Source organism: Triticum aestivum, chromosome 3D (assembly GCF_018294505.1).
Source record: "Triticum aestivum cultivar Chinese Spring chromosome 3D, IWGSC CS RefSeq v2.1, whole genome shotgun sequence".
Classification (NCBI taxonomy): domain Eukaryota; kingdom Viridiplantae; phylum Streptophyta; class Magnoliopsida; order Poales; family Poaceae; genus Triticum; species Triticum aestivum.
In genome coordinates, this window is record NC_057802.1 from 100,917,641 (window position 1) to 100,933,057 (window position 15,417).

General features: G+C 43.3%; 1 protein-coding gene across 1 annotated transcript; it reads left to right on the top strand.

Annotated features, from left to right (window-relative positions):
• The first annotated feature begins 6,925 nt into the window (after positions 1–6,925).
• LOC123074263 (uncharacterized) lies at positions 6,926–14,891 on the top strand. The gene is made up of 4 exons (XM_044497154.1): positions 6,926–7,067; positions 7,166–7,568; positions 12,890–13,841; positions 13,960–14,891. The coding sequence occupies exons 1-4, from the start codon at positions 7,042–7,044 to the stop codon at positions 14,616–14,618; spliced, it is 2,040 nt and encodes a 679-aa protein (XP_044353089.1). The 5' UTR covers positions 6,926–7,041; the 3' UTR covers positions 14,619–14,891.
• The last annotated feature ends 526 nt before the right edge of the window (positions 14,892–15,417 follow it).

Sequence of the window (15,417 nt, forward strand, 5' to 3'; positions counted from 1 at the left end):
AATTGCTAACATGATTCGGACAGACTTAAGCATAGATACGAGTGAGAAATGCTCATCGTAGTCAACACCTTGAACTTGTCGAAAACCTATTGCGACAATTCTAGCTTTGTAGATAGTAACACAACTATCAGCGTTCGTCTGCCTCTTGAAGATCCATTTAATCTCAATGGCTCGCCGATCATTGGGCAAGTCAATCAAAGTCCATACTTTGTTCTTATACATGGATCCCATCTCAGATTTCATGGCCTCAAGCCATTTTGCGGAATCTGGGCTCATCATCGCTTCCTCATAGTTCGTAGGTTCATCATGGTCAAGTAACATGACCTCCAGAACAGGATTACCGTACCACTCTAGTGAGGATCTTACTCTGGTTGACCTACGAGGTTCGGTAGTAACTTGATCTGAAGTTTCATGATCATCATCATTAGCTTCCTCACTAATTGGTGTAGGAGTCACAGGAACAGATTTCTGTGATGAACTACTTTCCAATAAGGGAGCAGGTACAGTTACCTCATCAAGTTCTACTTTCCTCCCACTCACTTCTTTCGAGAGAAACTCCTTCTCTAGAAAGTATCCATTCTTAGCAACGAATGTCTTGCTTTTGGATCTGTGATAGAAGGTGTACCCAACTGTCTCCTTTGGGTATCCTATGAAGAAACATTTCTCTGATTTAGGTTTGAGCTTATCAGGATGAAACTTTTTCACATAAGCATCACAACCCCAAACTTTAAAAAACAACAACTTTGGTTTCTTGCCAAACCACAGTTCATATGGTGTCGTCTCAATGGATTTAGATGGTGCCCTATTTAATGTGAATGCAGTTGTCTCTAATGCATAACCCCAAAACGATAGTGGTAGATCGGTAAGAGACATCACAGATCGCAACATATCTAATAAAGTATGGTTGCGATGTTCGGACACACCATTACGCAGTGGTGTTCCAGGTGGCGTGAGTTGCGAAACTATTCCGCATTGTTTCAAATGAAGACCAAACTTGTAACTCAAATATTCTCCTCCACGATCAGATCGTAGAAACTTTATTTTCTTGTTACGATGATTTTCCACTTCACTCTGAAATTATATGAACTTTTCAAATGTTTCAGACTTATGTTTCATCAAGTAGATATACCCATATCTGCTCAAATCATCTGTGAAGGTCAGAAAATAACGATACCCGCCACGAGCCTCAATATTTATCGGACCACATACATCAGTATGTATGATTTCCAACAAATCTGTTGCTCGCTCCATTGTTCCCGAGAACAGCGGTTTAGTCATCTTGCACAAGAGGCATGGTTCGCAAGCATCAAGTGATTCATAATCAAGTGATTCCAAAAGCCCATCAGCATGGAGTTTCTTCATGCGCTTTACACCAATATGACCTAAACGGCAGTGCCACAAATAAGTTGCACTATCATTATTAACTTTGCATCTATTGGCTTCAATATTATGAATATGTGTATCACTACGATCGAGATCCAACGAACCATTTTCATTGGGTGTGTAACCATATAAGGTTTTATTCATGTAAACAGAAAAACAATTATTCTCTAACATAAATGAATAATCGTATTGCAATAAACATGATCAAATCATATTCATGCTCAACGCAAACACCAAATAACACTTATTTAGGTTCCACACTAATCCCGAAAGTATAGGGAGTGTGCAATGATCATATCAATCTTGAAACCACTTCCAACTCACATCGTCACTTCACCCTTAACTAGTCTCTATTCATTTTGCAACTCCCGTTTCGAGTTACTACTCTTAGCAACTGAACTAGTATCAAATACCGAGGGGTTGCTATAAACACTAGTAAAGTACACATCAATAACATGTATATCCAATAAACCTTTGTTCACTTTGCCATCCTTCTTATCCGCCAAGTATCTAGGGTAGTTCCACTTCCAGTGACCAGTCCTTTTGCAGTATAAGCACTCAGTCTCAGGCTTAGGTCCAAACTTGGGCTTCTTCACTTGAGCAGTAGCTTGCTTGCCGTTCTACATGAAGTTCCCTTTCTTTCCCTTTGCCCTTTTCTTGAAACTAGTGGTCTTGTTAATCATCAACACTTGATGCTCTTTCTTGATTTCTGATTTCATCATCATGAAAAGCTCGGGAATCGTTTACGTTATCCCTTGCATACTATAGTTCATCACGAAGTTCTACTAACTTGGTGATGGTGACTAGAGAATTCTGTCAATCACTATCTTATCTGGAAGATTAACTCCCACTTGATTCAAGCGATTGTAGTACCGAGACAATCTGAGCACATGCTCACTGCTTGAGCTATTCTCCTCCATCTTTTGGCTATAGAACATGTTGGAGACTTCATATCTCTCAACTCGGGTATTTGCTTGAAATATTAACTTCAACTCCTGGAACATCTCATATGGTCCATGATGTTCAAAACATCTTTGAAGTCCCGATTCTAAGCCGCTAAGCATGGTGCACTAAACTATCAAGTAGTCATCATATTGAGCTAGACAAACGTTCATAACGTCTACATATGCTCCTGCAATAGGTCTGTCACCTAGCGATGCATCAAGGACATAATTCTTCTGTGCAACAATGAGGATAAACCTCAGATCACGGATCCAATCCGCATCATTGCTACTAACATCTTTCAACTTAGTTTTCTCTAGGAACATATAAAAATTAAACGGGGAGCAACATCGCGAGCTATTGATCTACAACATAGATATGCTAATACTACCAGGACTAAGTTCATGATAAATTAAAGTTCAATTAATCATATTACTTAAGAACTCCCACTTAGATAGACATCCCTCTAATCCTCTATGTGATCACGTGATCCATATCAACTAAACCATGTCCGATCATCACGTGAGATGGAGTAGTTTCAATGGTGAACATCATTTATGTTGATCATATCTACTATATGATTCACGCTCGACCTTTCGGTCTCAGTGTTCCGAGGCCATATCTGTTATATGCTAGGCTCGTCAAGTTTAACCTGAGTATTCCACGTGTGCAACTGTTTTGCGCCCGTTGTATTTGAATGTAGAGCTTATCACACCCGATCATCACGTGGTGTCTCAGCACGAAGAACTTTCGCAACGGTGCATACTCAGGGAGAACACTTATACCTTGAAATTTTAGTAAGGGGTCATCTTATAAAGCTACCGTCGAACTAAGCAAAATAAGATGTATAAAAGATAACATCACATGCAATCAAAATATGTGACATGATATGGCCATCATCATCCTATGCCTTTGATCTCCATCTCCAAAGCATCGTCATGATTTCCATCGTCATCGGCATGACACCATGATCTCCATCATCTTGATCTATATCAATGTGTCATCACATGATCGTCTCGCCAACTATTGTTATCGCATAGCGATAAAGTAAAGCAATTATTTGGCGATTGCATCTTATGCAATAAAGAGACAACCATAAGGCTTCTGCCAGTTGCCGATAACTTCAACAAAACATGATCATCTTATACAACAACTTATATCTCATCACATCTTGACCATATCACATCACAACATGCCCTGCAAAAACAAGTTAGACGTCCTCTACTTTGTTGTTGCAAGTTTTACGTGGCTGCTACGGGATGAGCAAGAACCGTTCTTACCTACGCATCAAAACCACAACGATAGTTTGTCAAGTTAGTGCTGTTTTAACCTTCTCAAGGACCGGGCGTAGCCACACTCGATTCAACTAAAGTTGGAGAAACTGACACCCGCTAGTCACCTGTGTGCAAAGCACGGCAGTAAAACCAGTCTCGCGTAAGCGTACGCGTAATGTCGGTCCGGGCCGCTTCATCCAACAATACCGCCGAACCAAAGTGTGACATGCTGGTAAGCAGTATGACTTATAGCGCCCACAACTCACTTGTGTTCTACTCGTGCATATAACATCTACGCATAAAACCTGGCTCGGATGCCACTGTTGGGGAACGTAGTAATTTCAAAAATTTCCTACGTACACGCAAGATCATGGTGATGCATAGCAACGAGAGGGGAGAGTGTGTCCACGTACCCTCGTAGACCGAAAGCGGAAGCGTTAGCACAACGCGGTTGATGTAGTCGTACGTCTTCACGATCCGACCGATCAAGTACCGAACGCACGGCACCTCCGAGTTCAGCACATGTTCAACTCGATGACGTCCCTCGAACTCTGATCCAGCCGAGCTTTGAGGGAGAGTTCCGTCAGCACGACGGCGCGGTGACGATGATGATGTTCTACCCGACGCAGGGCTTCGCCTAAGCACCGCTACGATATGACCGAGGTGGATTATGGTGGAGGGGGGCACCACACACGGCTAAGAGATCCAAGGGATCAATTGTTGTGTCTCCAAGGGGTGCCCCCCTCCCCGTATATAAAGGAGTGGAGGAGGGGGAGGGCCGGCCGTCTCTATGGCGCGCCCTAGGAGGAGTCCTACTCCCACCGGGAGTAGGATTCCCCCCCCCCCTCCAAGTAGTAGGAGTAGGAGTCAAGGAAAGAGGAGAGAGAAGAGAAGGAAGGAGGGGGCGCAGCCCCTCCCCCTAGTCCAATTCGGAGTAGGCCTTGGGGGGCGCGCAGCCTCTCCTCTCTCTCTTTCCCCTAAAGCCCAATAAGGTCCATATACTCCCCGGCGAATTCCCGTAACTCTCCGGTGCTCCGAAAAATACCCGAATCACTCGGAACCTTTCCGATGTCCGAATATAGTCGTCAAATATATCAATATTTACGTCTCGACCATTTCGAGACTCCTCGTCATGTCCCCGATCTCATCCGGGACTCCGAACTACCTTCGGTACATCAAAACACATAAACTCATAATATAACCGTCATCGAACTTTAAGCGTGCGGACCCTACGGGTTCGAGAACAATGTAGACATGACCGAGATACGTCTCCGGTCAATAACCAATAGCGGAACCTGGATGCTCATATTGGCTCCCACATATTCTACGAAGATCTTTATCGGTCAAACCGCTTGACAACATACGTTGTTCCCTTTGTCATCGGTATGTTACTTGCCCGAGATTCGATCGTCAGTATCTCAATACCTAGTTCAATCTCGTTACCGGCAAGTCTCTTTACTCGTTCCGTAATACATCATCCCGCAACTAACTCATTAGTTGCAATGCTTGCAAGGCTTATAGTGATGTGCATTACTGAGTGGGCCCAGAGATACCTCTCCGACAATCGGAGTGACAAATCATAATCTCGAAATACGCCAACCCAACAAGTACCTTCGAAGACACCTGTAGAGCACCTTTATATCACCCAGTTACGTTGTGATGTTTGGTAGCACACAAAGTGTTTCTCCGGTAAACGGGAGTTGCATAATCTCATAGTCATAGGAACATGTATAAGTCATGAAGTAAGCAATAGCAGAATACTAAACGATCAAGTGCTAAGCTAACGGAATGGGTCAAGTCAATCACATCATTCTCCTAATGATGTGATCCCGTTAATCAAATGACAACTCATGTCAATGGCTAGGAAACATAACCATCTTTGATCAACAAGCTAGTCAAGTAGAGGCATACTAGTGACGCTCTGTTTGTCTATGTATTCACACATGTATTATGTTCTGGTTAATACAATTCTAGCATGAATAATAAACATTTATCATGATATAAGGAAATAAATAATAACTTTATTATTGCCTCTAGGGCATATTTCCTTCAGATAGTTTACCAAAATTTAGCTTTACTTCTACTTCTTCTTCCGTGTGGGACTCTACCCCCCCCCCCCGACGTCTTCTTCTAGCGGCGACGACATGGTCTACGGTGATTCGGCGGCGCAGAATCCTGGCGGCAGACGTGGTGGTGGCGACAGCGGCAGCGCGACCTTCGCACGACGGAGGTGCCTTGGATCTCGCCGTGCCCAGATGGGCTTTGGCGGGGCGACGGATCTGGTACGCGACGGCAGGTTGGCGTCGTGGGCCTGACAAAGCCGGCTGCTTTGGCACCATGGTGGTGCCGCTGCCGGTCAGGCGGCGCTGGATCCTTGTAGTCCAATCCCCGACAGAAAAGGCGGCGATCTGTGCACAATAAGCTGGATGGAGTTCTTTGAACAGATCTGGGTGAAAACCTGCTCTCGGCTAGATGCCAAGGCCGGCGATGACGGTGCTCTGCGGTGTCGTTCCCTTGTTGGAGGCATCGTCGTGGAGAAGTTCTAGACCACTATCTGTTACCTCTGGGGAAAACCCTAGATCGGTAGATCGGAAGATGGTGGCGCTCACATGTCGTTTCTCCCTTGGGGCGTCATTCTTGGAGGTGTACACAAGCTCGAGGGACTGGTGGACGACATCTTTGATGGAGCGGTGCTTCATCCTACACATTGATGGCGACGGATCTCGACGGCGTGGCGCCTTGGAGATTCCGTGTCCGATGTGCGACGATGGACTCGCGCAGGAGGATGATGCTATCTGGCGTCGTGGTGGCGATGATGGTATAGAGGTCTGGCACGGTCGATGCGTCAGTTTCTGTCCTGAAGATGCATCGACGGAAGACGGTGATGACGGGCCCTGCAGTGTGCGCATGTGGTGCCCACTGTGCGTGAGCTGGACTGGTGTGTGACCCAGTGCGGGTAAGTGCCTAGGCCGGGGTACAACTTTAGATGTTAGGCTTTGGTTTGATGTCTGTTTAGTATTAGGTTCGGACATTTGGCACTCTTTCATAAAAGGAATAGGAGTAGCAACAAGTGTTTGCCAAGATGGTGCTTTCAGGTATACTGATGTATTATTTTCTAAGGTTTTTATGAATAATTAATAAAATAACTGCATTCATCGGTCAGATGCAGAGGACAGGTACCTCCTCCTTTTTTAAAAAGAAAAACGAGTTCGAACACACGTGGTCTAATCGGACGGCGCACGGCAGGTGGAGTTGCCGTTCGGCCGATCGATCCCTATCACTAGCGTAAATTATTCGCCTCGATGCTATCAAAACCTTGCCACAATATATATTATAATTTTCCTCTAATTAATATATACGCCTCCTTATCTCCCCAAAGCAACAAACTCGTTCAGAAATCGGAGGTAGATTTGCGCCGACGGAGTGCTTCAACGTCGCATCTATGGCCTCCTCCGCGTTCTCCATCAGGTTGGTGTGGATGCGCCGCCTCGTTTCATCGATTATGGTGGTCGTCTTCGTATGTGCGTGTTTTTTTTTTCTGATCTCCGTCTGTGATCTATCCGAAGGAGGTACGCGGAGAGCATGAGGGTCGAGGCGGCGGCGGAGGGTCGTCGTCCTTCGTACATCGAGGATCTGCCGCCTATCAAGGCGCCGAGGTTCTCGTGGTGGGCGGACGAGCTCGCCTCCGCCGTGGCTGCTGCTGGTGCTGCTAAGCCGCTGAAAAAGCGGTCCATCTCTGACCTCTTTGACCCGGCGCCAGCCTTGGACGTGCCTCCCGGCGGTGATAGTGGATGCAACGAGCAAACGGAGGTAGACGGCGACGAGGCGCTGTGCACCATCGTGAGGCAGGCCAAGGAGGAGAAGTGGAAGAGGAGACGGCAGGGGGAGGAGGACGAGGAGGCGGCAGCGACTGCAGCGCCGGAGAACACCGGAGGACGAGAGCCTGAGGGGAATTTCGCGGCCACAAAGGTACGTGATCCATCCAGTCCATCGCAATCGCAACCCACCTCTGCCTGCCTGTCAACGCAATGATGTCATCTGCTGTTAATTATCCTCACGTTATTTTATCCTGGTTTTTTACTTTTGATCTGCTGGTCAGTTTTTGGTTGCTTTGCTTAACAGTATGATGAGTGGTAATACTCTAACTAGTTTTGGTTTGTTTGCTTTTGTGTATGCATATTGATACTATCGCACTATTAATATCCTATAGTTTGCATATTAATATTCCCGTCCAATTAGACCACGTGTGATCGTTGGAACTCGTTGGAAATGCATGCACTAGCAATATCCAGTTTTCGGACGGGAATCACACTTAATGTCCAGGAAAAGAACCCTGGCGCTCAGTGTTAGCGCCCCCCCATTGTAGATGGCCTTATAGTACGGCATGGTTTATCGTGTTCCCTTTTTCTCACACCTTATATGTTTATTGGCGTTTATTTTTCTTCAAAATGCGTCTAATCTGTGAATCCATGTGATGATAGCTGGTGTGGAAATGTTTCAATACCCCTTAGGCATGCATTTTTCTTCAAAGTGCCACATACACCATCTTCAAAACATTTTTCTTCAAAGTGGCACTTTCCAATATGTAACGGTCAGCCCGTTACCATATGTTTGGCATGATGCATGGTCTGCTGTTTGTACTCTATTATGGAGTTCCAGTAATTACCTAGTTGATGAGGAGATTAATCACTAGGAAAGTCATTTTTTGCCTTGTGTTTCCCAATACACCGAGAGTTTTATATCGGCCGCTTGGCTTACATGCCTGTATGTCGTGAACTGACCGTGTGGTACACCACGATGACCTGGCCGTTAGTTGCTTTTTTTATTTTGCCGTGTGCTGCTGTTTTTGCCTCAGTGTATCCATATGCCGAGACCCCGACGTAATACGCTCGGCTTACGGTTATATACCGGTGAGCTGTACACCGAGTACTTGACACCTAGTGGCGCACATGGCATACGGTACGCCGAGGTAGATTTTTGCCGGGTGGTTTCCACACCCGGTGTGGTGTGTTTTTCGTGTAGTGAATAGGGTAGAAATTTAACAGGATGGCTGAGGCACAATGGGGGCAAACCCATCCACACCTAGGTTCCAAACTTACTTATACCTAAGTTTCAAGTGTGTGGGAATGTAAGTCTCATTTCTTCACATCTGATATATAGTGTTTAAATTTTTTATGCATTTTATAATTCATTAACATTTCACATAGAGCTAATGCTCGTAATATGCATACACCCATAGTGCATGCCTGCATGCAAGGCTCATCATGTGTTGCACCTTTTAAGATTTAACAGTCCATTTATTTGCTCTCTAAGGAATAGATTATGAATTTGTTCTTTAAAATTATATCACTCGATTACATATTTTATCAGCAGCTTGGTCACAAAACATGTTACGTTTCATCAATAACTGTTATCGCTATGTTCTACTCCCTCCATTTCTAAATATAAACCCTTTTAGATATTTCAATATAAAGTACATACGGATGTATATAGACATATTTTAGAGTGTAGATTCACTCATTTTGCTCCGTATGTAGTCGGTATTTGGAATCTCTAAAAGGGCCTATATGTAGGAACGGAGGGAGTACAACAACAAGTATCCCTAATAACCACTGTCCCATTTTAGTTTGTAGCTTGTTTTCCTCGTTCATGTTATGAACTTTGATAATTTGACCAATGGGTGAATACTGTGAAAGAATGTCAGGTGTCAGCGGTTGAAAGAAGAGGGAACATAGTAGAGAGAGGGATTTATCACTACTCCTTGCTTGACGATGAAAATGCTGGTTCATCTTATGTACCGGTGTGTGCGCCTAATAGCAAAATACTGCTTGAAAAGATGTGTAATACGATAGCTTAGAAAGAGAAGGAAATAACTATCTATACCTACTATTAAAGGGAGGTGATATTCTTGGTTTCGTCCCGCTTCGTTTGGTGCCGCTTCAATTAATTTCACATATGCTATTGGTTTCATTACTTGCCACCCGTTTTGGCCCAACAAAGAAAGCCAACCTGGCGGCGCACTGAGGCCCAGGTCCGGAGAGCTGGCAAAAAATAAAATTGCCGATAGGAGGGTTCGATTTCATAACCTGCGAACCGGCCATGTACACGCATAGTTTGTTCAACTGACCCAGCTAGAGATATGAGAGGATTTTTTTTCTCCCGTTGCAACGCACGGGCCTTTTTGCTAGTACTTAACCTAAGAGGGAAACTAATCATCCCAAATTCCTATATTTGATTGCTGGCCACATCTATTGCCATAATCATTCTCACCATGCTCATGATGGCAGTATGCTAGACCACTGATTATCTTGTTGTGATGACATTGTTTGTTAGTGCTGGATTATTTGTATTCTTTTCCCCAGGTGCAATGGGCCAGCAGGTGTGTTAAACATATGTAATTGAAAAGCAAACTAAAGTTTTGCCTCGTAGAGGAAATGTTGTGTTTTGTCTGGGTTCTGGGAATTGTGTGTTCTGGTTGTGTTTTGTCTCACCCTTTTTGAGTGTGATATGCGTGCACCAATGTATTCCGCTTAGCTAACTTATTTCAAGATTATTCAGATAATATCTATCGAGAGCCACACAACAAGCTAACTAAGACATTATGTTCTCTGTATATATATTTTAGTATCTTTTAGTTGTTAGTTTTCTGGTATACATATTCTTACTTGGGTATGTCTTAATAAAATAGATGGATACTAATTAATAAATGGATTGCGTTGAAGATGGTCTTTGCACATTGTGCACATTATGTTGGCTAAAATTGGGCATGCATATTCATAAATTACCATAACTCAGAAGTCAATATGATTGGTTTATCATCACCATATAAGATATTTGTTAAAATAATATTTTTAATAATACTATGGATGTGATCTTTTAATTGAACAAATCAACAACATCGCATGGTAGGGTTTTCTCTCTCAAGAAAACGCGATAATTTCAACCACGATATATTGATATCTAGATATAATGTATACTTTTACAAGCCTACACATGGGCTCATTACATGAATGGGAGAGTTGCATTCTCGCTATGCATTTGAAGGAGGTGCTTATTTGCATTCATTGTAGTGTATAGATTTTCATTCTTAGGCTAGTGTGATAGAAAGTTCTAAATGTAACGAAAGAACCATAATCAAAACGCTTCCACAAACTTAGGGAGCAACAGAAAATATAATAAATATTACAGTCTGCGCCAAGCTTGGGAGCACCGGTGCACCCAAATCTTGGTCCATCCGATGGTTGGTGTTCGGGTACTATATACATCGACAGTTTGACCATACCAATCACGATATAGAAAACTAGCCCCTATACATTTAATTTCCATTAGTAGAAAAGGGTTTTCTAGACGTCTCTATTTTCTTCTCTTGTTTCTGATAAAACTTCAATCATGATGTTTGTACTTTGGAACATGCATTACAAATTCTTATCTAAGTAGAAGATGTATTTGAGAGATCGGAAAGCTGGGAAGGTATAGACCGATGAACTAGGGGCGGAAACTATAGAACCAACAGTAACCACCATTATTTTTCCAAATCTTTGTCTAGAAATGGACGTGAACCCTTTTTTGTGTGTTTTCTACTTCACTAGAAATTTATTGAGTATTTATTTGCGGTTGTATTTCAATTTTTTCACGATTTGAATTCGCATTAAACATAATAGGTATGTGCATGAAGTATATTTATCCATACCATGAAGTATCTGTGAGTGACGACATGTGCTCGTAATGTGATTTTAGCTGCGTAAACTAACATGGTTGTAAATTTGTGCATGTAAGATTGGATTATTCTATCAAAAGTTTTTTTCTTTTCACCTGGTTGTTACTTTTACCTAATCCAACCTGTGCTTTGACATTTGGGCCCAAATCATCGACATGTGCACAGCGGCGGCGCCAGCTCTCCAAGCATGTGGGGTCAGCCTTTGTAATATGTGGGGTCAAAATAGCTAGTAATAGCTAGGGGTCAAAGGATTATCAAAAACCTGTGGGGTCGGCTGACCCCACAACCACAACGTGGCTTCGCCACTGATGTGCACATACTAGTTCATTTTATGGATATTTGTGTGTCTACATGTTGGCCCAATCATATATATATATATATATATATATATATATATATATATATATATATATATATATATATACTACTCCCTTCGTCCGAAGAAGCTTGTCTCTCAAATAGATGTATCTAGTCTTTTTCGGACGGAGGGAGTACTAATTAACTACACATATGTTCCATTGCATGCATTTTACCGTTTGAATTCTGCATATCTTTAGCTGTTGCACAAATGCAAGATATGTTTTGGTTTTTGCATATTATTTCCGCAATGTTCTTGGTCTATTCAACGGGACTTGATTATGTAGAGCTGTGCAATCTGGTGTACGAGTTAGTCTCTATGAGTCCAACAGGAGATTCTGCTATTCACATTGCATCACTATGTCCAAAATCAAACTGACAGTTAAGGGGGTGTTTGGTTCAGGGACTTTTTAGTCCCAGAGACTAGAAAAAGTCCCTAAAAAGTCCTTAGGAACCAAACGGGAGGGGCTTTTTCTACCGGGACTAGAAAAAGACTCTACTAGAGAGTCTTTTTTGATTAGTCCCTGGAACTAGAAAAAGTCCTAGGACTTCTGAACCAAACACCCCCTAAATAATCCTTATGGATATTTGATCCAACACATCATGTATACATATATATATATATATATATATATATATATATATATAATTCACCTTTAATTCCACTAGTGCATGTGTCCGTGTCAATTGTTTCCAGCATCGAAATGGATCAAACATTTATTCTTAAGCAAAGTGTTAGAGACATGTTAGTCATTTATTAGAGCACCTATATATGTGTGCGTATGTATCATTATGTTACAAGAAATGTTACGTTACTAGGAACTTAAAGCTATATATTTCCTAAACATGGTGGTGACATCCGAGGCTGACACTAACAAGTTGTATTTAGAGAAGAACATATAAGTTTGTGAGTTTTGCAGTGGGTGTAATTGCATGTTTCACCTACTAGCTGCAAATATGCAAGACCAGCTGAATTCTTTATAACACACTTGTGCTAAATTTCCGTGATCCAAATTTAAGAAAAGAACAGAAAAAATAACAAGATATGTTCAATGACTTTTCCCTTCCAGAGTGTTCTGGCTTCCTGATGATTTGTTTGAAAATGGTATACATGTGCAAATGTGACGTGTGATGCCCACTTTCATATTTATTTTTCGTACTCACAGTTAATATGTATATTATGGTTTGAAATAACGCTGCTCAATTATGTACGTAGGACACACTTGAAAGTCCAAACTTCCCTGATGGACTGGATACTCATCTATCACAGAAACATGAGACTACACAGCATCACAGAAAAGAGACAGAAAATATATCAGAGCAGATCAATAATGCGAAGAAGGCTGACACACAAAAATGCATTGATAATAATAAAAAGTGCATTCTAACGTACACAAGGCGCACATCCGTGAAAATGGCCAAGGAGAAACATGGCAAGTCGAAGGACAAGGAGGTAGTAGAACTCTGCCGCAAATCAGTGAACCATGTCAACTTCTCAGAAGCAGATGGTGTACTTGGCAGTAAGATGCATAGTTGTGAGCTACCTGAACAGCAAAGTCTGTGCAAACTGTTGTCGGATGCAATGGCTTCTTCATCTTCGCCATCATCATCCATGTCTATGGGAGAAGAAAAATGTGCAACTGTAGAAAGTAGTAATTCTCATATGCCCAAGGAAGCATTCACCAAAAGTAACGAAGCAAATAGGCGTTACGATCATGATGACTCTGCTGAGCTTAGTAAGATGTCTGCTCCATTGATTGATCTGAATATGGCACCACCGGAATGTACTTATTTGGACTGCACCTATGATTCGAATTTGGAGGTGCCCAATCTTCAAAATACACATGGCGAAACTTTTAATTCAGATGCTGAATTGCTTGATGGCAGAGAAAACTGGATGAATTTGTCTTCCGATTCACAGAAACTGGAAAACCAACCACCTGCTGTTGACATGGAAAGAGTAAGGAGTTCAAGATCGGCAGACACATATTTGCATGGAGAGGCAAAGAAAGCTTGTGACGCAGATGTTGTTGGTCCACCATTGAGCTTAAGAGAACTCGGTGAGACTAGTCCTTCTACGAGACAGACAGTTCGTTTGATGGGCAAAGATGTCGAAGTTTGCATGACCAGAGGTGAATCGTTTGCCGAGACTGCACAGAAACATAAAGGTACTTCTGAAAACAGGATTTCGCCCGGCTTTATTATATGTAAACAAAGACAAATGTCTTCTTGCGATAAGGACAGTCTTTTTTCTCTTTACAAGCTCAAATTTTCCCAATTTTGCAGTAAATTCTACCAGTTCAATTCAAGCTTCAACATATCATGCAAGCACAAGCCAGGCACATTTTGAATACATGACTCCACATGATTCCAGTAGCCTGTTTGCTACAGCACATGTATCTTCTGGAGCTCGACTGCCATATGAAAACAGGTATGGGGATTTTTCAAACTTGCAGACCAATCAGCCTTTTCTATTGGGGTGTCCACCTCCTCCCAGTTATGGTGCAGCATTCTATCAGCTGAATCCGCCGCCTCCTCGTGGTTATTTCTCTGATCCTATCCCTGGGGAAGAACCACCGGCAGCACCATTTTTGCCTATAACCGGACAGCATGGGGCACCATCTTCAGTTTGCCATGCCAATTCGCCTCGGCAACAAATTGTAGATTCAGCAAGCTCGTCTGTTTGTGTTCTTAACTCCGTGAGTTATACACTCAGCCATCCAGGCCATGCAATTCAAGAAGTTTCCAACCATTCGTCGAGTGGTCGGGGTGTGCAGGAGAGATCAGGACTGGTGAAGCTCACTCCCGGGGCAAAGCATATACTGGTGCCAAGCGATAGCACGCATGGCAACTCTGTGCCGGTGCACTCCTGTTTACCATTTGGTAGTAGGAGCGGAAATGCTGCAGGGTCTGAAAATAAAGGAGCCTGGTCGGCACTGCTTTAATTCCAATTCATATGTTCAGTTGGAGAATTTTGAAAAATGTTTGCAACTTTCTTTCTGTGTAAAACTAGATTGACTGATCTATTATTGATGATAGATCTATCCCTTTTCCAGAATCTAGAAACATTAGGGTTAGAGCTGGGTATCCTCGTTGGTTTGTAGGTAGTAAGAGATAGATAGAGTTTTCCGAATATAAAAATCTGGTTTGGTCACGGCCAAACGGCGGAGTCCGCTTGGAGCATCTGCGGCTACTGTTCGCTGGAGATTGCCGGTTTATTTCTTGGGTTTTCTTTAGAGGTGATTTCTTCGTTGGCGCAGGTCTTCGATCTGTCTGCGGCTACTATTCAGTGGAGATTGCCAGTTTAGAGCATGTCCACTCGCCCCTACCCCAACGTGCCCCTCAGAACATTTTTTAGTGCCGGCGGCGAAAAATCGGCCACCAGATCCTTGTTTATCGCCGGTTTGGGTTAAAATAACAGTCGGCGAGCCCAAGCTGAACCCAGCCTCCTGGGGCGTTTGGGGGCGCTGGCCGAAGCGAAAAGGCAGGTGGGTCTGTTTTGTCAGCGACAGACGGTCCTTTTCCTGCCGTTCCAGCCACTTTTCCCTCCATTTTCTCATTGCTTCCCCCTTCTGCCCCTCTCCTCCCGCCATTCTCCTCCCGCTCCCTGCCCGCCATGCCGCCGAAGAAGTACTCGGCCCCTCGCGCCACTGCCGTTGCCGATTCCACCTAGCCGAAGCAGAGGAAGCCGAGGGCGCCGATGGCAAAACCGCCGGGCATGTCGAATGCCAAGTGGAGGGCGGA

Coding starts and splice junctions, on each gene's coding strand:
- LOC123074263 (XM_044497154.1), top strand. CDS start 7,042: ATGGCCTCCTCCGCGTTCTCCATCAG. Junction 7,068..7,165: donor TCCTCCGCGTTCTCCATCAG/GTTGGTGTGGAT, acceptor ATCTATCCGAAG/GAGGTACGCGGAGAGCATGA. Junction 13,842..13,959: donor GACTGCACAGAAACATAAAG/GTACTTCTGAAA, acceptor CCAATTTTGCAG/TAAATTCTACCAGTTCAATT.